Raw genomic sequence first — 15,956 nt, 5'->3', positions numbered from 1 at the left:
CACATTCTCCACCTATTTCACAGCTCTCTTCACACCTTTCTGCACGCCCCCATGTGCACACATGCCAGTCTTCACATGCGGCGCCGGAGCCCGAGCCCTCGGAGGAGGGACAGCCGCTGCAGACTGCCCTGCTCCTTCTGTCCTGCGTCTTGGAGCCGTCTTGCGCCCCGCCAGGCACCCCCGGGCTCTGCCGACAGCCGCCGGCTTGGATCCCCTCCCGCCCCTCAGGTCGCTCCAGCCTGAGTGGGCCCCAGCACCATCGGGCCTCAAAGCCATCCTGGCCGTTCCTATGCCAGCCATAACTCTCTTAGGGGACCCCTCCATTGCCTTCTTGGCCCTGACATGCCTCTGCGCCTCTTCTAACTCGGCCTCCCGTTCCTCCTCAGAGGTTGGGGTAGGCGGCCCCTCAATTTCGGACCCCCATACTGCTCCCACTCTGGCCTCCTCGGCCCACCTAACCTCACGGATTTGATCCAGAAGCCTCTGCTCCCTGTTCCTGTCTTCCCAGGACATGGCGCCCCAGATCTGCGGAGGTGGGGGCGGGCAGTAGCCCATGAAACCCACCCCGGGCGGGAAACAACCCCCTAGGGCAGGACCCGGGGCCCACCCCCCCAACACCCAGAAAATCAGGCCCAGGGAACACCCCCTCCTCTACCTGCCTCCCGTCCGACTCCCGTCCCGCAGGGGCAGGGGTGGGCGCCCTGGAACTCGTGGACAGGTCGATGAGGGCATCATCCCATTGCCCCACGACCCTAGACCCTGTACCCCTAGCCGAGCCCAACTCCAAGGACAGGTCCTCCGCTTGATCCCCTTCCTCACAGGCCTGAATCGCCCCCTCTGCCCTAGAAGGGTCACCAGCCGGAGCAGGAAACCGGGTGCCCGGCCCTGCCCCCTTCCCCACCTCTACCTTCTCTTGGGCCATGTCAGACAGCTCAGCAGGGGGCTCCGCCCCCCCCGTCGCCTTCCCAGAAGCCCCGGGCAAAAACTGGTGCGGGGGGAAGACTCGCGGGGGAGGCTCTTGGGTTTCCCGCCCCGCGCCGAGTCCCTTGGGGGCTCCGCCCCCCCTCGCCCAGTTGCCGGTCCCTGTCCTGCAACCTTATTCTCCTGACATGCAATGACCGCCGCCGCGACCCTCGCCGAGGCCGCGCGCGGGGTCCTTGTGCACCCAACCCAAGACTGTCCCAGCTCACCTGGCTGCAGGAGACCCTCTCTCCCCGCGCGCGCCAGCAGCAACAGGGCCGCCCGCACCTCTTCCGTCGTAACCTCTGACATCGCCGTTTCACACGCGGCCGGCGTGAGCACTGTCCCCGCTACCGTCAGGCAGCCACGCGAAGCGAGCAGGTTTGAAATAATCCCCCCCGGCCTACACTAACACACTGACCCTAAACTGAGCAGCTCTCCCTTTCTTTTCTCCCTCCCGATGGTGCCAGGCGCAGGAAGAGGAAGTTCCCTTCCTCCCCTGCGCCTATATACCCACCCCCTAACTCCTCCCCTTCCCCTGCCTGTCCTATCCAGCGCGAGTGACCCCGGGGGAAGACTAGTCTGCGACTGTGCTTCCCCCCGGGGCCCGGCATCGACCTATTGGGCCTAACTAAGCCTAACTCTAGATTCCAAGAAATTATTCCTCCAAGAAATTTTTCGACCCTTCCCCACTGGCGCTGAGGGCAGGAAGAGGAGGAAACCTCCTCCCCTGCCCCCTATACCCTAGCACTGACCCCACCCCTTGACCCTAACACCCCACTTTGTCCTTCCTATGGCGAAAACCCCGGGAAAGACTGGTCTGCCGACCCTCCCCCGGGGGCCGCAGTGAAAACTATCACAACTATGCTCGAGATTAATGTCACATTAATACTATGGAATATCTTCCTCTTAAGGGCTGGGAGACAGGTGACTCCTCGGCCCGGAAGAAGGCTGGGAAGCCATTTTTATCTTGTGATTGGTTTAAGCCACATGGGCCATGACTGAGCGGAAGCAGCTGGCTGAGGACGTCTGCGTGGCTTTTTCTCATATACCTCATTACTGAAATACCACCTTAAATTATGTGCTGGCGCTTGCAGCGGAGTGAGATGCAAGTTCTAAAGAAAGTATTATTTCCCACCGCAGGAACACACTTTTTTTAGGCTTGGCCTTTCGAACCAGTCTGTGGCAGCACTCTTATTATAAACAGTGGCCACACAAAAAAAAGCCTCACAGTGGGCTTAAAAAGCATGACTTAACGCTGTGTAAACATCGCCTGGGAACGGAAGGTCTATTTCCTAGAATAAACTCAGCATAACATGTAACTTTCGAAACCATGTGTGGGCAGAGGACGTGGAAAGAACATTGCAATAATACAGAGGCAGTCCCGCAGCATGAGTAAGCGTGCCCGGGCTTTCCTGGGGAACGCTGCACGTCGTTACTACTGCCGAGGAGACATTTACACCACTTAAAGCCGCAGTAGGCCCCGAAGTGCTTTTCTGGAATGTTCTCCCCGTGAAGTAATGTCAAAGCTTCACTTATTCCAGAATGATGGCGCAGCCTGTAGAGGCAGAATAACAAAGGCGATGGGGGAGATGCTGGAATTATCTCAACCACTCTGGGCCACATTCCAGTCCATCATTTTTTTTGCTTACTGTGTTGCTTCTGCGCTGCTACAGAAACGGACCAACAATGTGCAAGTGAGTCTTGGCCCCTTCCCCGGTAGGGATAGTCAAGGCCAAACTGTTAGCCCACGTCTCTTCTACAGAGGAGCAAAAGCAACCCCGCGAATATCTCTCCCGTTTCGGGTCTGTCAGTTAGGTGCAGCTGAGCTCGAGTTCTCTGTGGTGTGTAGAGTTACCCCAGGAAGTGCTGACACCAGGGGCAGGTACAAGTGCTTATTCTTGTTTGGATTGTTCCTCTCTGAGACAGTTCCTCCTCTACTACAGGGAGAGTATCTCCACACAATTCAGTCCGTACACTCAGGGGCGTAGCTAGAGCTTGTGGTGCCCGGGGCTACCCCTCAGATTGCCGCCCCCTGGGGGGGGGGGGGGCTTATGGGTGGTGCTGGGGAAAAAGGACCGTGAGCACTTGAAAGATGTCCGAGTCTCCGAGGAGAGACACGTAGTATTGCTCCTAACAGGCAAAGGTAACAAATCAGAAGATTAGTCTAACATGGGGAATCTAATGGGCATTGAGATGTTTACTCCTCTCAAAATCGGAATGGTTGTTTGTTAGAAATGGGGGTCTCTAGTTGGCAATGGCTGGCCACTGTCCAAGTGGGGACCCTCTTCCTAAGTCAGAGTAAGGGGGCTACACCCTTTGATAACCCCTGCTCAACCCTGTGATAACGTAGCACGAGCAGCTAGGCTTCTCTCAGAGGCAGTGTGTAAAGCATTTATGATCATACACAGTGAAGAACACTACAAAGGGACACCACACAAGTAGTTATAAAAAAAACGAATCTTTAGGCCTAGACTTAACACAAGACCAATAACGATAAAAAGCCACAATACAGTAAACTAGGGATACTCTTCAGATAATGGAAAAATAGTTCAAAGTGTGCAAAAATGCACATACATGACACAGTCAAAGGCTAGACAGTTGAATACACCGGTGACTGGCAGTACAAAAGAGAACACACAGACTGCATGATCTATCTGGGGACTTAGAAAAACCACATGTGACATCCATCAGAGAGCTGTGTGAACAATTACCCCTCAGCACAAAGCAAACATGCACATACATGACACTGTTCAGGGATCCATCATCTACAGCTGACCATTAAATGACCATACATCATAGTCGGCTATCGTGACTAAGTAACTATCATAATTTATTAGCATGCAGCTGAGATTATCCGCACTGGGGCTCTCACATCCCATTTGGTACAGTCGGGTCCTACCGCACCATTCCATTTCTGGTGCTCTGCAGCAGTTTTAAGATCTTCTTAGAGCTTCTTGTTGCTCAAATGGATGTAATTTCTGATATTTATAGGTTTCCCTCGTCATCATTGCTAGATTTTACTCATGAAAATGTGTCACTCATAGTCGTTGAATGTCACTCATAATTACACTGAAATTATAATAATGTCACACATAAGCAATCTGAAACCTTGGCACCTATGCATACTTCCTATCGACACTTTTATGAAATATTTAAGTAATGGCATGGTCTTCAAAGCTTTGTCATGTGAAGTGATGCCCACCCTCTTTCATAGCTGCCAAGGTTTCAGACTGCTAGGTGTGACATGATTTTGATAATTAATTAGTTGGTAATTGTGAGCCAGCCATCTCGGGAGTTTTCAGATCTTCTCAGAGTTTCTCTAAGCTCAAGACAGTGAGTCTAATTTAAAATATTTATAAGTTTCCCTCGCTGACTCGCTCGTCTTCATTGTATGATATTCTGCTTGCTGGACAGTGTCACTCATAGTAGTTGAATCCACCCAACACCAGAACCCTTCTTTTCTCCTTTCCCACTTTTCCTTTCTCGCCGCCGGGTGATACGGACAGGGGTCGAGGACAATACCAATCACCAAACATACGGACGCTGCACCCTTGTCACACAAAAGGGCGTATGTAACCCCACCGGCCTAAAACGTTGTAGAAACTACTATATCTTTTGCCCCCCCCCCCGGCGATCTTTGACTGCACCCCCTGTATACTGTACCTTGTATATATAAACCTCTTTTTTCAATAAAAAAATACTGAAATAAAAAAATAAATAATAATTGTTGTAGCAAACATAGTACGAAGCACCATGCAGTACCACCATAGGCAGAGTACTTTACGTCCTCATTTTATGTTATCAAGGATTTATTTTTCTACCGATTTAAATGTTATGCGTCTGTAGTAGTAAACACATTTATTTTTATTTTTTTAAGAGTGGTTAAATTCACATTTCACGTTCTTTACAAATACGATTGCAGAGAAAGAAACATAAAACTATTCTGAAAACCTTGTGAAAAGGGCACGTTTTTTTCTTGGGTTTAAATTGCACAACAGACCTGAATTTTAAGCACCGGCAGAGAAACTGGATTACTAAAGATGACCATAATTCATACTATCCTTTGGTGGGGTTTACACACTCGGATGCAAGAATGCCAGTGAGATCATTCTGGCACATCATTTAGGGGTGGCCATTATTAACCGCAGTTGTTGCTTGCACTTCTAGGATTTGGTGTTGAAGAACTTCGGATGGCTTTAGGTTTGCAGTGTCAGCAGCTGCGTTTGCTCCCTTGACCCTTCCTTCCGTTTTAACTAGCAGCATCCTAAACCTTTCAAGAGTGATTACTTGGGAACAAAGTTAGGTCATAAGCCTCTGTACATCACGTCTACCATGGTACGACCTAGTAGTCCTCTCTGCCACGTGAAGATGCCTTTCTGCAAAGTGCAGCGCTTTAGCACTGACCAGAGCCAGGGCAGTCCAATATATTTGCCTTTGGTCTCTTTAGATTATGTCGGGCGTTTTTTTGGGTACCCTTAAATTTTTTATCTCCCCTCTGAGAGGTAGGTACCAGGAGGGCATGCTGGTGGTAACAGGAGGGATAATCCCAGTTAGCATTGAGAATAAAAGTGTATACCGGAGGCACTAGGTGTGATAGTTCTAGTGAACAATAACCACTTTTTTATTCAATACTGCATTGTTTTATTGGTGTGTACAGAAAGACATTACGTGTCAATTTAATTTGGTCCACCACATCTACAAAACAGCTCAGTGTAGTTATTGCCTACTTCGTATTGTGAGCATCTTTCTACAATGATATTAAACTTTAAGCGGTTATTTAATTATGTTTTACCTTATTAATGAATTTTTTTTAGACTTGGTTAGACCTATGAAATCTGCACTTTAAACAAGGTACAGTGTGCAGACTACCTGAAGAATGGAATTTTGCTAATTTATTTTCAATTAACTACTTTGCAAATTCGGTGTATCATGTTGGATTTTCTTTTAAATGGTTATGGTTTTAATCAACTATACAATAAACGTATTACGTTAAAAAAAAGTCACTCCTAATTACACTGAAATAAAATTATAAAGATGTCGTCACACATAGCAATTTGAAAGCTTGGCAGCTATAATTCACCATAGCCCCACCAACCTGGTATGTCTGCCCCGGGCCGGGCCCCCATCTGACTCTCCGACTGTCTGCATAGGTCTTGGAAAATTACATTTTAAAAATATTTCTCCTTTTTTTAAATGGAAAATATGTTTCTTTGACACAGATTCCATTCTTACAACCGCCTTAGGAAAATGTGAGATTTTCGTGAATTTTGCCACTCTTCCACATATACCTAGTTAACTGAGGTATTGATTTAGAAGGAAAAAAAGTGTGCAAAAGTAGTTGCAACATTGTAAGGTACCATTAAGTTCCTATTGTGCGGGGTTGCTTCTCCGCAATGGCAGAGGAGCGTCACTACACTGCCTGGCTCAGAACCAGCAAATGAAAAATAAATCAATGTTCATTTGTCATTTCCCGGCTCTGAGCCAGTGCTGTAGGATGGGCTGGGGCTGAGACATGGAAGGGGGTAGGAGGAGTGCTATGTGCACTCCCTAAGTGCGCATATGTGTTTGGCCGCCCATCTCATTTGGGGACCAGATCGTATCCTACGCAGACGATACCCAGCTCCTCTTCTCGTGTAAGAGAGGAGGAGACTTTGACGGGGAGAGTATCCGGGATTGCCTTGGGGCTGTTTTTCAATGGTTCCAACTGAACAGCCTCAAGTGCAATTCCGACAAGTCCGAGGTACTCTTCTTTGGGTGTGACACAGAGCCAGATTGGCAGGTCTGGTGGCCCATCAATATGTTCCCTCCGTCTTGTTCTTCCCAAATCGCTAAGAACTTGGGGGTCAAGATGGACAAGGGGCTAACTCTGAAATCCCAGATCCTCGGGGTGTCGGGCACCTGCTTCGGCCTCCTCAGGATGCTGCGGAGGTTTCTTCCCCTTTTGTCCGAGGAGCATAGGAAGCTGACGGTGCAGGCTCTGATCAGCTCCAGGTTAGATTATGCAAATGCTCTTTACCTGGGCCTGCCAGAGTATCTGCTTCAGCGGCTCCAAGTGGTGCAGAACGCTGCCGCGAGAGCCATTTTTGGTCTGAATAGACGTGCCAATGCTGCGGGCCTGCTGCAGACTTTGCATTGGCTTCCAATCCGCAAACGGATCGCCTTTAAGGCTCTGACTTTGGCCTATAAGGCCCTCCATGCGGTGGGAGCAAAGTACCTCCAAAAGAGACTTGTCTTTTATCATCTGTCGCGCTCTCTGAGGTCGGAATCCTTGCGCCTGGCGGTTGTCCCGCGAGTGAAGAGAGCCCGCCTGGGAGGTCGTTCCTTTGGACTTCTGGCCCCACAGCTGTGGAACTCTTTGCCGCTCTCTCTTCGGGGTGCCACCAGCCTACTTGCCTTTAGAAAAGGTCTCAAAACCTGGTTGTTTACCCAGTAGGCCGCTTTCTTTTATCTGCTATCTTCCCTTCCGTTCTTTTTCTTTTTTAACTGAGTTATGTTATTGTGTTGCAGCCTGCCTTACTAAAAGCGCCGGGACACTCTTTTTGAGTAGCCGTGCGCTATATAAAAGTTATAATAACATAATAACATAACATAACATAATAATAACATAATAACATCTCAGGCTGGCCAAAACAAACATGCGCACTTAGGTTTCTCCAGCCCTGCGGAATTGAACAGCCGGGCTGGGAAAACCCCACAGACTTCCTGGTCTGAGCGGAGCGTCTTTCTAGCCAGCTCAGGCCAATCTCCATGCTGTTCTGCAGCATGGGGATTGGATCGGAGTCTGTCCCAGTGGCTGCTGGGACCAGCGAAAGGAGAGGCGGCACAATACGAGGCAGGAGGCGGCTTCAAGTAAGATCTTTTAAAAATATATAATATTACTAACACCCCACCAGCGTGACCCCGCAACCCCTCCTGTGTTCCCTCCACCAGCCTTTCCCTCCACCAGCCTCACCACCCTTTGTTTGTGGTGGCCGCCACTGCTATTGTGTAGTTGTTAACTGTAGCTCGCTCACCACTTTCCCTCTGAACTCTCTAAAAAAACTTGTGGAATCCAGACACACAAATTCCACAGTGACACATTCTTCAAAGACTGGCATGACCCAAGCCACTATTCCAAAGTCAGGAAAACATACTAACATGAGTTGCAAAGCCATAGGGCATATCTGATGGGTATAAGGACAATCATATGGATGCTCATCACATCCATGCGCAAAAACAAATTTCATCCCAGGTTACTCGATAAACTTAATTTGGATAGTTTCCTCCATCTCTGGACTTAACTATCTACAGTACTTTATCACCAGTTTCATATATGTGCAATCTACCCCAAAATGTCAAATTTTTCCTGCACTTACTTAAGAAAATGGAACGTGATCTGTAATCTAGATTTCACCTCCCATCGCCCCGGATTGAAGAAATGTCATATGTACCAATGTATTGACAGTTTGTTCATGCCAAAGGGCGTTGTCTGATGACCATCTCATTTAAATGAATTGTAGAGACTTTGAGTAGACCAGTACCTTGTTGTATATATTTTAAATGAAGGTAAAGTTTATGAACATTACACATAGTTACCACGGGTGCAACTCATTGTGAACATTAGAACAGATGTATACTGTAAGTGCTTTGCAAACCATACCTATACATTGCACATTTGTGTTACCTGTAGCTGACTATGAACATTTCCCTTTGTGTATGGATGGTAATTGCAACATTGAGAAATGGGCTGCCTACCTAAGACTGCCCATTTTCCCACTTCTTCTTCCCTTTTGTTGTTTGTTTTAGGGTCTGTCTATGGCAACTTATATAGTTTCCCTTCAGGGCAGCGCCCTAGAAGGTGTGCATGGCCTCTGTGCATTGCCAAAAGATCCTTGCAAGGCATTCTGTGAGAGGACCTTCCCAGACTCCACTCTGAGGTGGCAAACAGCAACTTAGCTTGACAGGCTCCACGTTTGAAATCTAAGGATGAACCTGGCACTGATTTGTGGTGTGCATCCGCCCGTACTGCATCCCTTCTGGAATATAAGCTGGAGCTCCCCGCCATCCTCATGGCTCACTTGTTCCTGCCAGAGGCCAGATGCCTGTTATGTCTCAAGCAGTTCTGAAAGCAGCGGAAGACTTACTCTCTCTTGCGTAGAACACGTAGGACCATATGTATCAACACATTTCCCTATAGACACAGAATGTGCAAAACCCTTTGATACATCTGGCCCTTACTACCTCTTGCTTGGAACACTTACTCTCTCTTGCTTGGAACGCTTACTCTCTCTTGCTTGGAATGCTTACTCTCTCTTGCTTGGAACGCTTACTCTCTCTTGCTTGGAATACTTACTCTCTCTTGCTTGGAATACTTGTTCTTGCTTGGAACACTTACTCTCTCTTGCTTGGAATACTTACTCTCTCTTGCTTGGAACACTTACTCTCTCTTGCTTGGAATGCTTACTCTCTGTTGCTTGGAACACTTCTCTCTTGCTTGGAATACTTACTCTCTCTTGCGTGGAACGCTTACTCTCTCTTGCTTGGAACGCTTACTCTCTCTTGCTGGGAACGCTCACTCTCTTTTGCTTGGAATACTTACTCTCTCTTGCTTGGAACACTTACTCTTTCTTGTTTGGAACACTTACTCTCTCTTGCTTAGAATGCTTACTCTCTCTTTCTTGGAATACTTTTTCTTGCTTGGAACACTTACTCTCTCTTACTTGGAACACTTACTCTCTGTCTCGCTTGGAACGCTTACTCTCTCATGCTTGGAACGCTTACTCTCTTTTGCTTGGAATACTTACTCTCTCTTGTTTGGAACACTTACTCTCTCTTGCTTGGAATGCTTACTCTCTCTTGGAATACTTATTCTTGCTTGGAACACTTGCTCTCTCTTGCTTGTAATACTTACTCTCCCTTGCTTGGAACACTTACTCTCTTGCCTGGAACACCTACTCTCTCTTGCTTGGAACACTTACTCTCTCTTGCTTGGAACGCTTACTCACTCTGGCTAGGAATGTTTACTCTCTCATGCTTGGAATGCTTACGCTCTGTTGCTTGGAACACTTACTCTCTCTTGCTTGGAATACTTACTCTCTCTTGCTTGGAACGCTTACTCTCTCTTGCTTGGAATGCTTACTCTCTCTTGGAATACTTATTCTTGCTTGGAACACTTACTCTCTCTTGCTTGTAACAGTTACTCTCTCTTGCTTGGAACACTTACTCTCTTGCTTGGAACACCTACTCTCTCTTGCTTGGAACACTTACTCTCTCTTGCTTGGAACGCTTACTCACTCAGGCTTGGAATGTTTACTTTCTCTTGCTTGGAATGCTTACGCTCTGTTGCTTGGAACACTTACTCTCTTTTGCTTGGAATACTTACTCTCTCTTGCTTGGAACACTTACTCTCTCTTGTTTGGAACGCTTACTCTCTCTTGCTTTAAATGCTTACTCTCTCTTTCTTGGAACACTTTCTCTCTCTTGCTTGGAACACTTACTCTCTCTTACTTGGAACGCTTACTCTCTCTTGCTTGGAACGTTTACTCTCTCTTGCTTGGACTGCTTACTCTCTGTTGCTTGGAACACTTATCGCTTGCTTGGAATACTTACTCTCTCTTGCTTGGAATGCTTACTCTCTCTTGCTTGGAATACTTACTCTCTCTTGCTTGGAATACTTTTTCTTGCTTGGAACACTTACTCTCTCTTGCTTGGAATACTTACTCTCTCTTGCTTGGAACACTTACTCTCTCTTGCTTGGAATGCTTACTCTCTGTTGCTTGGAACACTTCTCTCTTGCTTGGAATACTTACTCTCTCTTGCTTGGAACGCTTACTCACTCTTGCTTGGAACGCTTACTCTCTCTTGCTTGGAACGCTCACTCTCTTTTGCTTGGAATACTTACTCTCTCTTGCTTGGAACACTTACTCTCTCTTGTTTGCAACACTTACTCTCTCTTGCTTAGAATGATTACTCTCTCTTTCTTGGAATACCTTTTCTTGCTTGGAACGCTTACTCTCTCTTGCTTGGAATACTTGCTCTCTCGCTTGGAACGCTTACTCTCTCTTGCTTGGAACGCTTACTCTCTCTTGCTTGGAACACTTACTCTCTCTTGTTTGGAACGCTTACTCTCTCTTGCTTGGAATGCTTACTCTCTTTCTTAGAATACTTTTTCTTGCTTGGAACACTTACTCTCTCTTGCTTGGAATACTTACTCTCTCTTGCTTGGAATACTTACTCTCTCTTGCTTGGAACACTTACTCTCTTGCTTGGAACACCTACTCTCTCTTGCTTGGAACACTTACTCTCTCTTGCTTGGAATGCTTACTCACTCTTGCTTGGAATGTTTACTCTCTCTTGCTTAGAATGCTTACGCTCTGTTACTTGGAACACTTACTCTTTCTTGCTTGGAATACTTACTCTCTCTTGCTTGGAACGCTTACTCTCTCTTGCTTGGAAAGCTTACTCTCTCTTGCTTGGAATACTTACTCTCTATTGCTTGGAATACTTAATCTCTCTCTTGCTTGGAATGCTTACTCTCTCTTGCTTGGAAGGCTTACTCTCTCTTGCTTGGAATACGTACTCTCTCTTGCTTGGAACTTTTATTCTCTCTCTTGCTTGGAATACCTATTCCCTTTTGCCTTTTTCTACCTTTATTTCTGCCATTGAATGTTTGAATGCTAAATGTGATGTATTTGTTACTGTACTTCAGTAAATGAGGATGCTATCTTACTTTTAAATCGTATTCTGCTGATGTGAATGAGAGCGGACTGACATGTTCCCCAGAGGAAGATTTCTTCCAGTGTTGCAGAGATTCAGGAGTCAGTTCCAAGATTAAACTACTGGCTGCTGACTTTTGAATTCGGGGAAGTCCAGCCTCATTTGGAAAACAGAAATCTTTTTTTTTAATGTGATTTCCATATTCATTTGCTATTTTTTCCCTTTCCTTCTCAGTCCAGCTGCAGTTTTACGCAGAAAGCGTGGGCGAGGTGTACATAAAGAGCCTGGAGACGGGCCAGTACTTGGCGATGAACAGCGATGGGCGGTTATACGCATCTGTAAGTATGAGGTTGGTATTGTGAGGGGACACTCAGAAGGTATGAGAACGCCAGAATAGCCCAGCTGTGAGTAATGCTGACCACACAGAAGCAGTTAGACCTCTAGAGGTTCTGATCTAAATTGTCACCTAGCGCTGCGTTATATTAGAAACCCACAGAGCAAAAAGACACCCTTATGTCGTTCGGAAATTGTTTGACAGCAACTTGGACCAGTTTATAGTTCTCAAAGTTCCAGTAAGGCCCGCCCAATCTCCTGTCTGCCATCTTATGTGCTTTGTTTTATTGTAAGACAGCAGTTAATGGGGGTTTTCATGCCCGTAATACAAGACATGCTGGGCCTACGCATTTCTAAAAGGGTTAAATCATTTTATTTCAGGTAGAGGTTTTTATGATCAGTCCCCACTATCTTAAATCCTTCAAGGGCATGGGATTCACAAAGCACCTCAAGGAACTAAACGTGGCTCCAGATAATCAAACGCGCTCAATTCATACTTTTCACATACCAATTCCGTGCACTACACAACTCAGGGCCAGATGTAGGTAGCCCTTTACCGATCGGAATCGGCCGAAAATACCGATTTTCGGCCGTTTCCGATCGGTAAAGGGCTATTGAGATGTAGGGGCACATTTTCGGTAATTTTACCGAATCGGTATCATTACCGAATCGGTAAATTTACCGATTCGGTAATATGTACCGAATCGGTAAAATAATTACCGATTCGGTAATATTTACCGATTCGGTAAAATTACCGAAAATGCAATGTAGGTAGGCAATGTACCTCCTGCACATGGCTTACAGAATCGGTATTTTACCATGGAAAACAAATCCATGGTAAAATACCGATTCCGGTGTGCATGCATATGTGTGCATGCACACCTATGCCATGTGACAGGCAGACCTGCCCTTAGGGCAGGTATGCCTGCCACATGGCACCCACGTCTGTTTAGGGGGTGCCAGGGGGTGTCAAAGTGACACCCCCTGCACCCTTGTGAAATTCGGTATTTACCGATTCGGTAAATACCGAATCGGTAAAGCCTATTGATTCCTATGGGCTTTGAAGCCCATAGGAATCAATAGGCTTTACCGATTCGGTATTTACCGAATCGGTAAATACTGAATTTTACCGATTCGGTTAAAGGGAACATCTGGATTCCCTACATACCAACCCCTCACATTTACCGAATCTTAATTACCGAATCGGTAAAATTCGGTAATTTTCGGTAATTAAGATTCGGTAAATGTTACTTACCTACATCTGGCCCTCAGTCTCCACCTTCCAGACCAGCTGCATCATCTACCACCACTCCCAGACACCGCAGCCTCTTCCTCTCTTCGTCAATTCTGCTGAGGTGGGTAGAACTCTCAGAGTGTCACTCAAAGTTACATAAAAACGGCGAGATTCTACGGAGTTCCGCAAACGGGCGGAATTTGGCAAGTTGCGCTGCTTGCACTGATTTCTAGTGCTGCATGCTTGTTCCGTGCTGTAAAATCAGCATGAATGGCACCAAATGGCTCGCCAGAGGGTGCTGCTTCTTTCTGCCACTCAAGTACATTTTTTACTCTAATGACAGCAGTCACAACGCGAACTGTTCCAGCACCTGAAAATCACACGAGGGGATGTAAATCCTCCCTCGCCATCGTAACATTGGCAAGCTGAATGCGAGAAAACACTCTGCAGAGTTTTGCCAGAACTCCGCATTGCAAGCAGGACTCGGAGTGGAAAAAAATCTGCGAACTCTGCGGGCGGAGCGGAATTTTCACCCACCCCTAAATTCTGCAAGAAGCTCAAGACCTGGCTTTTCAATTAACCATTCAACCATTGGTAGGGCTAGGCACATACACCTGCTCAACACCAGGATCCCTTGTGGGTGATAGTGTGCTTTACAAATACACATAAAATAACATAACAATGTATCTTACATGCCACAGCTTGCTAGAACCTAAATTTACTAAGGGCTTCAGGTGCAGTAGTACGGCACAGCTCAATTATGCATGGCTCCTATCGATTTTTTTATACTATGGGATTTATTGGGATGGCGGGTGAACTTTAGTCTGCCCGCCACCCTAGTGGTGCGGTACCGGCTGCCAGACGTGCGGTGGTCCTGCACAGCTAATTAGGATGCTACTGCCACCCTGGCGGTCGAATTCCGCATCTTTGACATTGCGGCGGGTGCTGCTTACAGTAGCACCCGCCCGCATGCCAAAGTGCCATGTTGTGCATTGCCATGCACAATGTGGCAGGCACCGCGCAGTGCCCGCCACCTTGTGCATGGCAATGTGGTGGGGTACCATAGGTACCCCCAAAGTGCAGCCCCCCCACCTCCTGGGGGCCCACAACGGGCTCCCAAAGCAATTCTCCACCAGCCTTTCCATTGCGGCATCACCGCCAACTAAATGCCTTAGAAGCCACACATCATAATATGGATGACGGTGCCTGCTAGGCACCGCCACCATATTGTGGCTCAGTTCCTCCCAGCCAGCAATCGTAAATATTGCTGACCTGCGGAAAAACGGCGGATGCACTTTGCGTCCGCCGCAATACCCCGGCCATTATAATATGGCGGGTGTAAATCAGATCACGATGGTGGGCGGATCGCCACCACCTGGCCAGTGGAGGCGATCCGCCTGCCATCGTAATCAGCCCCACAGTATATCAGTGCAATGCTTTGTGTTGCTTTGCACCAGAGGAGTACCCATGCAAATCTTCAGTGAGTGACCTCCTTAGGTGAAGAAACATCAGATTCATCACAACTTTTATATAGTGAGGCAATGTGTGAAATATTTAAACATTTTAACCTACCAAGTATGGTTGGTACCCCAGGCCTGTCTTGTTTTTATTGAACATGTGGAATGTTTAGGTTCATTTCTTCTTTTTTTTGGGGAGGGGGGGGTTCTGTTGAAAAATTTCACCACAATACTACGAGTGAGCATAACGTCAATCACTATACACATTATTAATATCCATATCTTACCTATAGATCAAAAACTTTATCCACCAATACGAACCAAGTTGCCCAGAATCCTCATTTTCCAAATTAAATTGATTCATCAATGAATACCCATCGCAGCAGCACCAGACGGAACACACATCACCCTTAAACTCACAGAAAGAACATCAGACTCATCTTGTCGTAGGAGAGAAGTACAAAGACGGTCCCAAAAATCCCTGGTACGGGACCTAGATTGCGGTTCCAAAGCATATATTTCGGCTTGGTCTCTATAAAAAAATAATACCTTGTCTACAGTGATTATGTTCAGGTATGGCACTCTTCATCCACAACATGGCAGCTTTCCTCCTTGCCAACAGGAGCGTCATCATTGCATCTTGGTAGGTATCTCTATTGTGGCAGCCAGCAAGACCATGGACGAGGGGGAGACAAGGAGGCTCCTACCATAGCACTCAACAGTGCAAGCAGTTGAGTCTGAAGCACTCAACAGTTCAGTCACTTTAGGGTTAAAAATAGAAAGAAGAGAAATATATGAGAGAGAGAGAGAGAGAGAGAGAGAGAGAGAGAAAGAGTGAATGAGAACAGAATTCTTTTTTTTAGGTCTCGCCTAGCTATCGCGTAAGCGATGCTTTGCAAGAATTTAGTTAGGGGCTTTTGAAAATGCTCCCAAAGGCTGCAGGCAGATCGGGTACAGTGCATGTGCGCCGGGTGCGCCCACCATATGGGCCGGGATGCCCGCCACCCCCTCCCAACAGCAATTCCCCATGGGAGGAGACAGACACAAGTTCGAACTTTTGGAAGGCGGGGGAGTTACCCCCCCGGCCGTATTTATTAAAATATGAAACAAAATTTAAAACTTTAAATTAAAACGTTTCATGAATTATGTACAATTTTACTTCCATTACATTTTGGTGAAGACAAGTTCTTTGGCTACCCTTAACAGATCTCTAATACAAAGGTTTCCTAGCCGAGTCTAGCATCCTGAAAATGCATAACATTCTAAAATAAAAT

General features: G+C 46.8%; 1 protein-coding gene across 1 annotated transcript in view; it reads left to right on the top strand.

Annotated features, from left to right (window-relative positions):
* Window positions 1-15,956, top strand: part of FGF1 (fibroblast growth factor 1) — a 236,682-nt gene that overhangs the window by 185,555 nt on the left and 35,171 nt on the right. Inside the window, exon 3 of the mRNA XM_086931642.1 lies at window positions 11,893-11,996. Within this exon, the coding sequence (XP_086787768.1) occupies window positions 11,893-11,996 (104 nt within the window). The remainder of the gene's footprint in view (window positions 1-11,892; window positions 11,997-15,956) is intronic.

The sequence above is a fragment of the Lissotriton vulgaris genome, chromosome 7 (assembly GCF_964263255.1).
Source record: "Lissotriton vulgaris chromosome 7, aLisVul1.2, whole genome shotgun sequence".
Lineage (NCBI taxonomy): Eukaryota > Metazoa > Chordata > Amphibia > Caudata > Salamandridae > Lissotriton > Lissotriton vulgaris.
Note: the sequence above shows the minus strand (reverse complement) of the source record. Positions and strands in the feature narration are given on the sequence as shown.